The sequence below is a fragment of the Acomys russatus genome, chromosome 4 (genome assembly GCF_903995435.1).
Source record: "Acomys russatus chromosome 4, mAcoRus1.1, whole genome shotgun sequence".
NCBI lineage: Eukaryota > Metazoa > Chordata > Mammalia > Rodentia > Muridae > Acomys > Acomys russatus.
In genome coordinates, this window is record NC_067140.1 from 42094197 (window position 1) to 42109163 (window position 14967).

The window sequence follows — 14967 nt, forward strand, 5'->3', positions numbered from 1 at the left end:
GTGGTTTGCGACCTCTGGGGGTTGCATATTAAATATCCTGCATGTCAGTATTTACATTATGATTCATAACAGTAGAAAATTACAGTTATAAAGTAGCAATGAAGTAATTAAAGGATTGCAGCGTTAGGAAAGTTGAGAACTACTGCTCTGTACCTTTTCAGTGCGAGCACCTGCTTTAAATGTAAAACTCTTAAGATGACTCGCATCTGGTTGCCAGCCATTTGGGAGAGGAGACATGACTTCTAACAAATCAAGAAACTTACCTTGCACTAAATATTTTCTTATGCTAGCATAGACATATTGGACATACAATTTACAGTGTTAATTTAGAGACATACTCTTAAGCAAAAGACTTTTAAAGGAAATTTTCTACTATCTTTATATTCATGATATAAATATACCTATACCTTATTAATTAGAAAACACTTGACCCTCTGCCTTCTCAGTTTTGCTTGCGTGGATCAACTTGCCACTAATTAAAAATATTAGTTTAGGAAAATTGCCTCTATGCTGGATATGTAAATTTTATTCATGATATCATTCTATCACCAGTATTTTACAATAACTGTTTGTATAGAGCTTATTTTGTATTAAGTATTTAAAAGTAATCTGGAAATAATTTGAAGTATGTAAGAGAATGTGTGTAGGTTATGTGCAAACTGCCATTTTATATAAACAGGCTGAGCATCCTGAGGTTTTGCTATTTACAGAAGGGCTCTTAGATTCAAGTCCTTGTAAGTTCTGAGACATGATTGCATATTTTATGTAAGAGTTTAATAATTACACAGTGTCTATAAGTTCTCCTAGAAGTGTTCATATAAGTGGAATTATCATAATTAGTTTATTTTATGATAATTATAATTATATAAAGGTTATTACAGTATTTGATGTTTAAAAGCTGTTAGAAATGTAATTTTTCATGTAGACACATGCTTAAAGTGTGTGAAGTATTAGATTTAAAGTACAGGTTTTGGTTCTTGAGTTCTTCTATTTTCTCCTACACTAAAAATAAAGTATTGAAGTGTGATTTTTCTTGACTTAAAGGGAAAATATAAACTTGCTACAGAAATCAAAGAAAAAGAGATAGAAGGATTGAAGGAAACATTAAAAACATTGCAGGTAAAGTAATTTACTGTTTAAATATTAATTTTCTATTTTAGCATTGTGTCAACAAAACACCGTTCAACATGACTATCAAAGCTAATAATATTTATATCGCATTGTATTATATAATATGTTTGCCTGGGGACATATATTAAATAGAATACACATATGCATTATAGGATATGTATATTAAAATAGCCTTCATTATTTGTTGTAGTAATATAGGTGTGTTAGTCGCTGTTCTGTTGCTATGAAGAGACACTATGACCAAGACAGCTCTTATAATACAGATCACTTAATTGGGGGCTTGCTTACAGTTTTATAGGTTAGTTCAGTATCATCATGGTGGGAAGCATAGTGGCACAAAGGCAGGCAGACATGGGGTTGGAGAAGTAGCTGAGAATTCTACATCCTAATCCATAGGCAGAGAGAATGTGGCTGGACCTGGCTTAGGCTTTTGAAACCTGAAAGTCCGTTCTCAGTGAAACAGTTCCTCCTACAAGGCCATACTTACTGTCACAAGGCCACAACTTCTAATCCTTCTCAAATAGTACCACCCCCTGGTGACTAAGCATTTGAGCCTGTGGAGGCCATTGTTACTCAGACTGCCACAATAGGTAAATATCTGAAGATTTTTAAAAACATTTCATGTGTGAGGAAAACAAGTAAGACCTTTATGTTATAATTTATCTGTGGTCCTTAAAAATTAAAATTCTGGCACTAGACAGAGGAAGGCAAATCTCTGAGTTTGAGGCCACCCTAGTCTACATACTAAATTCTAGGGCAGCCACAGTTATATAACAGAGAGACGATGTCTCAAAAACCAAAACCAACGAAACAAAATTCTAACATTAACTGAATATTTGCTGCAGATTTTCTGCAGATAAAAAGACAAAAAAAAAAAAAAAAAAAAACCAAAAAACCATAGCCTTTGCCCTTAAATTGTTCAGTCTCATAGAATATACAGAAGTGTTTGGCTACTGGTAACTTATTCAGTACTTGTTCATAGAAAGTCTGCTCTGTGCCACTTTTCTTAGTGGAAAGGATATAGCAGTGAGCATAAAAGGGGAAAGATGTCTGTCTTGAGGAACCTACAAAAAAAAATGAAGTCAAAACTGAAACATTGTTGTAAAAGACGTTTTCATGATTTCAAAGTTTTACCGTATAGGTAACAGTACTTGAAAAGAACAAATTACATGATCAAATATTGCTAATGATGATTTCGATGGGTTCAGTGTTACTGTGCCATAAGGAGTACATAGCTTCATCTGTGTAATTTTCTTTTACAGCAAGTTTATACCAATATAAACTGAAGAAATAATGAGAGACTCAAAAAACAAAACAAGAAGTTCTAGCATTAACTGAATATTTGCTACATGTGAATTTCTTATTTTCTGCAAATATAAAGACTAAGAAACTACAGCATAAGTTGGGCATGGTGGCGCATGCCTATAATCCCAGCATTTAGGGAGGCAGAGGCAGGTGGATCTCTGTGAGTTCGAGGCCAGCGTGATCTATAAAGTGAATCCAGGATAGCTAAGGCTACACAGAGAAACTCTTGCCTGGAAACACACACACACACACACACACACACACACACACACACACACACACACACACGGCTTTTGCCCTTAAATTGTTCTCAGTCTCATAGAAAATAAGGAAGCTATATACAGTCATAATTTGGAGTGTCCTGTAAAACAGCTGATGTGGGATATTAAAAACTGTCAGTGTTAAGTAAAAGTGGTATACCTGAAATTTCAGCACTCAGAAGGCTCAGCAGGAGGGTCATGAGTTTGAGGTCATCATGGGCTACATAAATACCTTGTATCAAAAAAAAAAAATCACTGTCATGAAAAAAAAGTAAGGATGAATACACTTTGCTTAGAGAGAAACTATACACAATATATGAACCTTGATTGGATCTGTACCAAGGAAAGATACAGCCATAAAAACAATTAAGGCTTCAGTTGGGGAGATTGGATATGACTGTTTGTTAGGCTGTATGTATTACTGTTATTATTCCTCTGGGTATAATTTGTATTAGAGTTGTATAAAATAAAGTCTTTGTTCTTAGAAAATCTTAAAGTGGTAGGTGTGAAGTTTTTTAAATTCAAAAATATAAAACATTGTTCAGGGAAAATAAATGGTTATTGATTATGAATCAGTATTTTTAAGACTTTGTTTTTATTTTTTGTGAACTACTTTTTTCTTGTAGTTCTTTGTTATTACTGGAATTTTTACCTATTCGTTTTCTTGAGTTCATTCTTCTTTTTAATTAGTAATTTTTGGTTTCATATATGTGCCTATATATTCTGGACCCTTTATTTTCTACTGTCTCCTATTTCCCTCCTACCTCTAACCAACATCCACCAATAAATCTCTTTTCCTATTTGCTAGTTTTGTTTCTGTTTAGTGTCCCACAGAGTTTAAAATGTGAGTTTTGAACTGACCATCAGAGCCTGGTGAGCTCTCAAGTGGCAACCCAGCTGGGTATCATTGCCCTCCTCTCCTAAAACCCATCACCTGCCAACAGACCAGCAGTCTGCCATAGGGTCCTGTGAGTCTATGCCTTTGCCCATAACTGCTGTTAGGAGAGCCTGCCTTCTGTGGATCTAGTGCCAGTATGCACAACAGCTGATTGGTAGTTGCTTTGACAGTGTCCTGCCTGCAAGATGGCATCTCACAGCTTCCATCCCCATCCTTCAGCTCTCATATTCTATCTCATCTTCTGAAATGTTCTCTGTACCTTAAGGGAATGTTGTGAATGTCTAAGGCCGAGTTTTTAGCTGTCCTGGATTCTCGGCATCTTGTGCAGTCACAGGTTTTGTACTTATCTTCATTTATGGCAGGGAGGGTAGGCATAGCCTGTGTCTGTGGCTATAAACAGATGCTTAGTGAGTAGTTTGATGTGAAGCAGTTCAGTTACACAAGTTCTGTATTTTTCACTAAAATAAACCCTTTGTGGTAAGTGCTTCAAGTAGTTTTTTTTTTTAGTTTCCATTTATTTATTTATTTGTTTGGAGAGAGAGTCTCATTATGTAGGTCAAGCTGGCCTCAGTCTGCCTGCTTCTGCCTTCAGAGTACTGAGATTAATACCATGTGCCATCATGCCTGGCTTGATTTTGATTTTTAATTTGTCTTTTTGTTTAATTCTTGCCATAAATAAGTTTATATTTTTATGGCTTTGGAAATTTTAGTCCTAGGAGAAGGACATTACCACTCCAAGTTACCACCCACTCGTGTTTTATTACTTCTGTATACTCAGTTTTATATTAGATCTTAATATTATGGATTTATTTTTGTAGCACAGTATGAGATATTTATCATATTCCATATTTTCCAAATTGTTACACAGTTGTATTAACACTATTTAGAGTCTCTTGGAGATATTAGGCAATTTTTATTTTATACTTCTTTTGTTACTTTGAGATAAGAAAGTAAAGAAAAATTAAGTACAAATTGGCTGTGAACTCTAAGATAGATATTTTTAAGAAAAGGGAGAGAATGGATTCCATGTCTCAGAAAGACTAAATGAGATACTGGAAGATATTTATGCTATAGTAAAGCAGTGGTTCTCAACCCTTTAATACAGTTTCTCATTTTGTGGTGACACTCAATCATAAAATTACTTTTGTTGCTATTTCATAACTGTAATTTGTTTGTTTGTTTCAAAATAGGGTTTCTCTATGTAGCCTTGGCCATCCTGGACTCACTTTGTAGACCAGGCTAGCCTCGAACTTACAGAGATCCATCTGCCTCTGCCTCCCCAAGTGCTTAATAATTGTAATTTTGCTACTGTTATGAATAGTAATATAAATATGTTTCCTAATGCTCTTAATGCAACTTCTGTGAAAGGGTCATTTGATTCCCCAAAGATCTCACAACCCACAAGCTGAGAATTACTATAGTAAGAAATTTTTGTTTGAACCAAAGCAGTAAAAAGTAAATGAATCTCGAAGGAAACAAATGATTGTTAAGAGAGCAATAAAATGTATCAAGTCAGGTGCGGTAGAGTATGCCTTTGATCCCAGCCTTTGGGTGTTCAGAAGCAGGCAGATCTCTGTGAGTTTGAGGCCAGCCTGGAGTATAAAGTGAGTCTAGGACAGCCAAAGCTCTGTTACACAGAGAAACTCTATCTTGAAAAAAACAAACAAACAGACAGACATAAAAGTGAATTAAAATTGACAATGATCTGAGAAATTGTTGTAGTATCAGAAAGGAGAAGGTGTTAGGTACTGACTAGTATATACTTTCAGTTGTATACTGGGCCCTTGGAGAAGGAGACACTGTGTTAAACAGTGTATTGATTGTCATGTAAATACTGGTGGTTCCTATCTTTTTTTTTTTTTTTTTTTTTGAGACAGGGTTTCTCTGTGTAGCCTTGGCTGTCCTGGACTCACTTTGTAGACCAGGCTGCCCTTGAACTCACAGCAATCTTCCTCCTGAGTGCTGGGACAAGGCATGTACCACTACCTATAAACAAAGAATGGAGGACAACTATAGTTACAGAACACAACTGAATGCTTTTAATGTTGTCAGTACAAAGTAGTTGTATGGCAAGATGTTGATAATGGTACCCATCATTATTCTTTCAAGTTGATGGAATAAAAGGTCTAGTTCCTTTTTAAAATTTATATAGCTGTGAGCTTAGTGGTTCTTACCATACTGCAGATAATCAGTTTAAAATGATCCTAGTTAATTGGACATGATGCCATCTTCTGTAGTCAAACACTTGGGAGATTGGTATATAGGCTAACCTGTGCTACATAGTAAATTTCCTAATTTAAAAATAAATCTCAGTAGGGGATTTTCCCCATGATTATTTGTAAGATAAAAAAAATGTATGCCAGGTGTGGTGGCGCACACCTTTAATCCCAGCAGGTGGATCGCTGTGAGTTCGAGGCCAGCCTGGTCTACAAAGTGAGTCCAGAACAGCCAAGGCTACACAGAGAAACCCTGTCTCAAAAAAAAGTTCATGTAACTTAGAAAATGTAAATTACTAACAATATAGCTATTATAAAGACACCCTTTCTTATTTGTGTTTATATATATATATAAGTTAAAAATATATTTTTCTCAGAGTTCACATTTAATAGATACTGTAAGAAGAATAACAGGCTGATTTCTGTGACTGGTATATCAGATGGTCTGCTCACAGCAGACCTCAGGCCATTCCCAACAGTGGAAGAAAGACTGGCCAGCCCAGCCCTCTAGGAAAGGCATGTCTTGACTCCAACCACGTCTTTGTTTAAGCATGAGTAGAGTACAAGAGATTTTCTTTTGTCTTCTCAATGATGCCTGGCAGGAAAATGTGATCACTTCTGCTTAGAGAAATTATTATAGACACAGACATATACTTGTCACAAAAATAACTCAAAATGGATCATAGTTCAAAGTGTAAAATACAAACCTATATAGTGATTCTAGAAGATTATACAGGAGAAAAATTTAGATGGGTTTGGTAATGACTTTTCAGGTACAAGACCAAAGGCATGATCCATGCAATGATTGGTAAACTGGGTTCATGGAAATGAAAGGCTTGTGTGTTTCAGGAGACTTTCAACATAGTGAAAGACAAGCCACAGATAAGAAGAAAATATTTACAGAAGGTGCTCCTGATACAGACAGCTATCCATCACATAAAGAGAACTCTTAAAGCCCAGTAAGAGGAGAACAACCCAAACAAAAAATACGCCATAGATCTCAACAAAAACCTTACCAAAGATAAACAGACAGATGGCATATGCACACATGAGAAGATGGTTCACATCTATGCCATGAAGGAACTGCAAAGTATCAAAAATAACACTATACTTAAGTTGGAATAACCAAAATCTAGAACACAGATACTAGCAAGTGCTGGCAGGAATGGATAACAAGAATGTTCGCCTCTGTGGAGACAATTTGACTGTTTCTCACAAAATTAGTTATTTGTTTTTAAAACAGACAGGGGCTAAAAGTTGGAACACTTTAACATAGTGGAAACACTCTGTGTGGTGCTATGCTGGATACATATTATCCATTTGTCTAGACACATAGAATGTTCAAGAGTGAACCCTGTAGTAAACTGTGCATGTTGAGTGATAATGTGTCATTGTAGGTTCAGTAATTCTAACAGGCACATAATTTGTGTGCAGGAGGGGAGGAGGGGAAAGGAAGGAAGGAGAGAAAGAAAGTTGATCATGTATGAGAGAAGGGAATCAAGAATAGTTGTACTTTTCTCTCAGTTTTCCTATGAAACAATATATATTTTAAAATCTTGAAAAAGAGACCTACAGCTGAGTAGAATTATAATAATTCTTATTACTAAAATATTTACCATCCTCTCAGTTTTATGTAATTCAGTATATTTATTTTTGAGATGTAAAATTAGTATTATTGATTAAACAAAGTTAAGCTGTAATGATTTCATGTTTTACCTTCCCCCAAATCTCCATCTTTTCTCCCATCTATTTTCTTAGAAGATATATTTTGTCTGTCTTTTGTGTCTTTGTGCTCTCACACTCTGTCTCTCTCTGGGCTTGTGGTATTTTATGTAGTTTCTGTACATTTATCTTCTAGTTCACTAATTTTTCAACTATGTTTTATTTGTCATATAACTTATCCATTTAGGTTTTATGTTGTAGCTGCATTTCTGTTTTATAAAAGTTTAATTTGTTGTACTCTCAAATCTGCCTTTTTTTATAGTGTCTTATACTTTTCTCATACTTTTTACTTTATCTTTTTTGTCTTTAATTATATAAAATAATTTTATATCTTTGAGATTTTTATCACTTATCTCTAATTATTGGGGTCAAGTCTTCCCCTGCAGTGTCTGCATGCTGCGGTCTCCCCTTGGAGGTCTTTGGTTTTGATGTGTTCATAAATTTTAACTTGCTAGCCCATCTTTGCAGGAAGTGTAGTTTCTGGTGAAATTATGTCATGTAAGTTTTCCTACAGAACTCAGTTATGACATTGCCTTTTTTCCTTCTGATTCTCAAAGTTAGTGACAATCCCTGGTCATGTACATGTTCAGAGAGTGTGTACTGGGCCTTCATATTCTTTATCCTACAAGTTTAAGGTCTCTAGTTGTGTCTGTTTTCCTGAAAACCACATCATTTAATTTTTATTCTTGAACTAAAAATTTAGTAAAAAACAAGCTTTCTTGTGTTGGTGTACTGAATGTTTTTTTTTTTCAATTAAGAACCGCTCATTGACTTTTATTCATTGAACACGGTACTGGGCTACACAAGGACCTTTTCGTATACAAATACAGTGTACTAGCCTATCCCTTCATGCTCCTTAGTTCTCCTTCCTTCCCTTCAGTCATCCTTACTCCTCTAGTTTCACATCTACTTTCATATTATAGATACACATGATTTTATGTCTCTCTAGAAAACCAAAGAACCAAAGATGCTTTGTCTTTCTGATGTTGATTTAGTTTACATAATATGATTATCTCTAGTTGTGTCAGTTTTCCTGAAAACCATATGATTTAATTTTTCTTTATGGCTAAAATTTCCAATTTTATTATATACCATGTTTTCTTTACTCATTCCTCTGTTGGTAGACACCTGACTTCATCCCATGTCTTAGCTATTATGGGATTGCTGCAGTAAACATTGATGTGCAAGTATCTCCATGCTATGTTGATGTGGGTCTTTCAGGTAAATTCCTAGAAGCTATTTAGCTGGGTCATATAGTAGGTACCAATTCCCATAGTCCCATGGACTAGTTTACATTCATAGAGATAGTGTGTAAATGTTCTCTTTTGTACATATCCATGAGAAAAAAAATTTTTTTGAGATAGAGTCTCATTATGTAACCCTGGCTGGCTTGGAATTTGTCACATAGTGGTCTTGAACTTAAAGAGATCTGTTTCTCTCTATCTTTTGAGTGCTTGGATTAAAGGTGTGCACCACCATGCTTGGAATTATTTGCTTTCTAAATGACTACCATTATGACTGGGTGAGATGATATACTTTTAATTTGTGTTTCTGATAGCAAGATCGAACATTTGAAATATTTTATTGGTCATTTGTACTTCATCTTTTGAGAACTGTTTGCTCATTATTAGTGTATTTATTGAGTAGGTGATTTGATTTTCTGATATTTAGTTTTTTGCATTCTGTGTATAGTTTAGATATTAATTCTTTTAAAGACATATACCTAGCAAAGATTTTCCCCCATTCTGTAGGCTGTCTTCTAATTCAGTTAATCATTTCCTTTGCTGTGTAGAAACTTCTTAGCTTTAGGAGAAAGTTTATCTGCCAGTCAGTAGAGATGAAGACTGACTTTGTGCTTTCATAGGGACTGTGTTCAGGTAGTTGCCTCCTGGTGTTCTTTTGGCCTGGGCTGAGGACGTAAGTGTGCTTATTATCCAGGTGAAACTGGACAGCTTTATAGATACAGGGATAATTTTCAGTCTTTCATATGCTACATTTTATTTATATATTACTTATTTTATTTATACTTTAGGTTTTAGTGCTATTCAGAAACAGATACATATATCTTTGCTAAAAATATATATTATCTTTTTATGACAACTTTAAAATTTTACTTTTTATTCCTTGATAGTTTTATGCATGTATATAATGAATTTTAGACATGCATTTTTGTATAATTTACGCAGTTCTCAAACCTAAGCTTTGCAGATGACAGCATCATGTCATACAGAATAATTGTGAGCTTTCACTATTTGTAGTGGTGTAGCTGGCTGGCTACAATAATATATGTTCCCAGCATCATCTCTGTTCACTTCTTAATGCTAACTTAAATCAGAGTAATCCTTTGCAACAGCAGTCAGCCTGTTTTCTTGAAGCTCCCTAGCAAATATATAACCCCTACCACAAATTACAAGGCTATCAGTGATTTTCATCCTTTTCATCCTACTATCTCTGGAGTTATCTTTGTCTGTTTTCCCCATTTAATTCTTTTTTTTTCCACATGAGCTTTCTAATTATTTGAAAAAAGAAACTAAAAGAGGTTGTCAACCATGTTAAGCACTTTGAACTTATTGAAATATTTTTCCTTCTATCTCTAGCCTTTAATCAAAAGTTTCTCTTTCAGGAAGATATTTTCTGACCATGCAATGACATTGCTTTTCCTGATTATTTTTCTTTAGCATTCACCAATATCTTAACATGTCATGTATTTTAACTTACGTACATTGCTTATGGTTTATCTTCCTCACAATAAAAGTGGGCAACCTTTTCCTGGGTCCACTGTTGTTACCCCCAATATCTCCAGTAATGCACTTCCCTTAAAGGGGGCAAGCATTCAATATTTACTGAAGGAAGTGACTTACACATAACCTATTCTGTTGAGGTCATGGCAGCTGGGTAAGGCATTTGTTTCATAGTGAATGTGGAGCAGTTATTTTATTTTCCTAAAAGTTTAACAAATGTAAGAATATTGAAGAAGATGAGAATTCATACATGGCTGGTTAGAGTTTAACTTGGTCAGCTATTCGGGAGGACTAAGTGACATTTTTTAAAGATAAAAATGTATCCAGTGTGAACTAGCCTGCCAGAAAAATATGAAAAAGCAGGGAGACATTCTGTTAAGGCAATGCGCAGAGATGAAGGGCTTCTGCTCCTGCCTGAAAACAGAAAGCAGTGTGCCCACCATCATAGCCCCAGAGATTTGGAGATCATGCAGCAGGAACAGGGAAAGGCAGATGAGGAAGGCATGGAAGCTCTGTGCCCTTCTCTCGTGTGCCTGGCACCAGGTCCACCAACATCAGTTTCTTCCTGTAGTGCTCACAGGTCCCAGCACAGATGGCATCCCCTTTGCCCTGAATCCGCAGTGGGTCCCTTTTGTACTTCCTTCCCTTCAGGTAGCATCTCTCTCTCTGGGCCATTCCTGGGAGTGAGGGGTTGACTCCTGAATCCAAAGTATTAAAAGTAGCTTTGTAATTTTTTTTAAAAAGGACAAACTTTAGAAAGTCTGCTTTTTGAAATTTATTCTACTAAAATAATGAACTAAATTCAAATATAAACACATTCCAGAATAATTTACAATGCTAAAAAGTTGAAAACTAGGTACCTATAAACATGAGAGGGATTAGGCAAACTCTGGTAAAGTTAAATGTTGGAATACTATGTTTTATATAGTTAGAAGAGTCCTACAGAATAGGATGTCTATTGCTCTCATATCCCACTGGCTCTCCTTCAGAGTACAAATTCACAGAAGCCCTGGGAATATTAATGTATTCAGGACTCATTGAGGGTCATGAGATTTTTTAATTCAAATTTTATTCCTGTATTTATTTGTAAAGTATCAAACACTACTGGACACTGTTTATCACATTTTTGTTTGTTTGTAACATGGTGTAGTTCTTAGGCTTTCTGTCTGTGTGCCACTACTGCACCAGAAAAATGCACTCTTTGGGCCAGGGATATGTTTTATTTATCCTGTGTCCCGGGAACATATGTAGTAGTAGTAGTTCTGTAAGTATATGGGTGGAAAAAAAAGGCAATGAATGTATTTTTTAAAGACAGGATCTTACATATGTAACCCAAGCTGGTCTCAGCTTTCCTTCCAAGTGCTGGGATTGTAGGCACAAGACACTGTACTGGCTTGAATGTACTGGTATTGTAAGAAAGAGAGTTACTACAAAAAAAAAAATCACTATTGTAGTAGAAGATAAAGGCCACATTTGGTAGCATGTATGATGTCAGAAGAAGTTTACACTAAAGAATCTTAATAAAGTTTTCTCCATTTTTCAAGGTTTCTCAATATTCTTTACAGAAGAAAGTGAGTGAAATGGTAAGAAAATTACATATTTTTAACATTGGGTTAGTACATAAGATACATAGAAATATTGAAATATAAATTGACACTTTTGGGAAAAAACTACTGGATATTGTTACAGTTTAAAGACTTGCCACAATTTCAAAGACATTATATTATAGCTTAAGCAAATTTTACAAATTTATTTGCAGATTTCTCAATGTTTACATATTAAAAAATAAATAAAGTATGTGGCAGGGTTCATCCTTTATTGTTGGTACTTACTGTTGTTCAAGTAAGCATTGCTGTTATTTTTATTTCTGTGCACATAATTAATATTTATTTACAGACTAACATTTTATGAACTACTTTTTAAAAATATTCTCCCTTGTAGCTGTATTTGATTCAGAAAGAGTTTTGTGTGTGTGTGTGTGTGTGTGTGTGTGTGTGTGTGTTGTCAGAGGGAGTTTAGGTGAACAGAAGGCTTCTTAGGTGGGTTTATGCTGTTTTAATCTTCGTTCTCTAGACTGTAAAGCAAATAAAGGCAATTTTTAGTATACTTTGGCTATCACATAGATAGTAAATGCAGATCATTGCTATAACATTGGACACCATATTAGATATCTTGTTTCTTGAAATTGTTTTGATATGTTAAAAATGAAAAAAAGCTTATAGAAAGATTGTTAGGCTTGATTGAATAAAAGATGTGAAGATTCTGTTGCTATTCAGCTGGAGAGAATAAAGATAATATTGTCAGACGATTTTAAACTGATTTTAATTAAGAAGCTGAAAAAGTAGATTCCAGTTTAGCTGTAAGTACCATGACATTTGTGCTGAAAGTCATCTTCAACGCTACAGTGGTTTTACACAAAATATAGAGAAATTGAATAATGCGCCCTTTGACCTGGGAGATAAGGCTACAAGTGAAGGATCAAAGGCCATATAAAATATATTTTATTTTATTCCAGTTTAGAATTTCATTAAACAGATACTCATAATCTTTTTAAAAATAAAAATATCTCTACTTTTTTTGTTAGTATGAATGATAAAGTCATTTTTTTCCTGACAGTTGAAAACATTGTATTACTTTTCATTAAAATTATTTTATATATTGAGTATATTTAATGTTTTATGCCCATTTAGGAGCAATATTTTTATATAATAGTTAAAGCCATATTTTCTAAACAGTCTCATATATATTTATCTTATAATTCTTAATTTATTAATCTTTTATTCTTATATAATTCATGTGACTTTTAAGAAATAACTTAATTTTTAAATTTTTATGTGCGTTGGTTTTTAGCCTGCATGTATGTCTGTGTGAGGGTATCAGATCTTGGAGTTACAGACAGTTTTGAGCTGCCATATGGGTGCTGGGTATTGAACCCTGGTCCTCTGGAAAAGCAGTCAGTGCTAGTAACTGCTGAGCCATCTCTCTAGCCCCCATATGACTTTTTAAAATTCAAAGTTAATCTTATTTTATGAAAGCATACATTAGCTTCTATACTATTTAGCACTATGGGCAAGCCAGGAAAAAAGATAGACATTCCAGTAGTGTCCAGCCAGAAACTGTAGAACAGCAGAGTGTCCTAAAAGAAATAATTTAAAAATAATATTGAGAAATTTTAAAAATGTTCATGACTTCCTAGAGGTGAGCCTTTAACTCCTAGTAAATGCCAGTCTACAGAGAGTTCAGGAAATTGACTTCCTTCTAAAGGTGGATTATAAAGGTAGAGATGTGCCCCTACAGAACTTAACATACCATGAGTCAAAATATTTCTCTGCCTATTTCACCTTGGAAAAATCATTGTCATTACCAATAAGAATGCAACAGAAGGGCTGGAGAGATGGCTCAAAGGTTAGGAGTACTGGCTGTTCTTCCAAAGGGCCTGAGTTCAGTTCCCAGCAACACATGGTTGCTCACAACCATCTATAATGACATCTGGTGCCCTTTTCTGGTGTGCAGACACACATATGGGCAGAATATTCTATAAATAATAAATAAAATTTAAGAATGCAACAGAATACACTGGAGAGCAGATTTAGAACATCAAATTGGCAATTAATATGAGTTAGTCACTGAGGAAAATTCTGTTGTATCTAGTGGGTATCACATAGATGATATTGTGCATCATTAGGGTTACAGATAGCTGTCATGACTGTAATTATTGTCTGCTTAATGAAGGAAAACCATTAAGCCATGTTTGTCTTCTCTTTTTTTCTAGTACTCTCTTTTAAGGAAAGACTTAGAGGAAATATGTCTTTTCTTTGTCAAATTAAAACAAAGTTTCAGTGTCAAAGGTTTTGATATAATTCAGATGACAGTGTATTTTCTTTCAAAATAAAATGTTTCAGTTTTTATTGTTGGCCTGTATATATTTGTGTCTGTGCACAGTGTACATGCCTGGTGCCCACAGCTGTAGGTTTCCAGGGGATTTAGAAATCTTAATAGTATTATTTATCATCACCATTGAATAGGCTGCAGTATCTTAAAAAGCAGAATTATATCATGCATATCAATGAAACTTCATTTTTCTTATATTCTGCTTTGGCAGCAAAAGGGATTTTTGTAATAAGTATATCACAGTTTAATGTATATGGAGCTCTGTGAATAGGGAGTGCTTGTGGAAGGAATCTCCAAACTTTGCTGTGTTTTTCACTAACTAGATTATTAACTTTTGTAGATGTTGACTATCTGCTTAATACTTTATTTGAAAGGTTAAAGAGACTATTGTGGGATCATAAATTAAGATATAATAGTGTTCTTTTAAAGGCTATGTAATTATGGATTTAAGCTGAAAGTTCCCTTGACTTGAAAACATTCCATTAGAATCCAGTGATACCATTTTTTTTAGTTTTTTATATATCTATTAAGAATTAGGTCAATTCTCTTAAATGAAAAATTAATATTTAAATATGGTTCATTTATTTTCTATTGTTTAGTAATTGATAATAGTAACTACCTAAGTAGATAAAAATTTATATAAATTGGTAAGATTAGCCCTTCTGAGTAAATACAACTTTTACCAATTATGTCTCCAGATTTAGTGTGTGTCATACACACACACACACACACACACACACACATATATTTGTTGTTGTTTGTTTGTTTTTTGTTTTTTTTTCAAGACAGGGTCTCTCTGTGTA

The 14967-nt window shown here is 34.4% G+C and overlaps 1 protein-coding gene across 1 annotated transcript in view; it reads left to right on the forward strand.

Annotated features, from left to right (window-relative positions):
- Nucleotides 1-14967, forward strand: part of Ccdc73 (coiled-coil domain containing 73) — a 93993-nt gene that overhangs the window by 22363 nt on the left and 56663 nt on the right. The window contains exons 5-6 of the mRNA XM_051144281.1: nt 1045-1119; nt 11818-11856. Of these exons, the coding sequence (XP_051000238.1) occupies nt 1045-1119; nt 11818-11856 (114 nt within the window). The remainder of the gene's footprint in view (nt 1-1044; nt 1120-11817; nt 11857-14967) is intronic.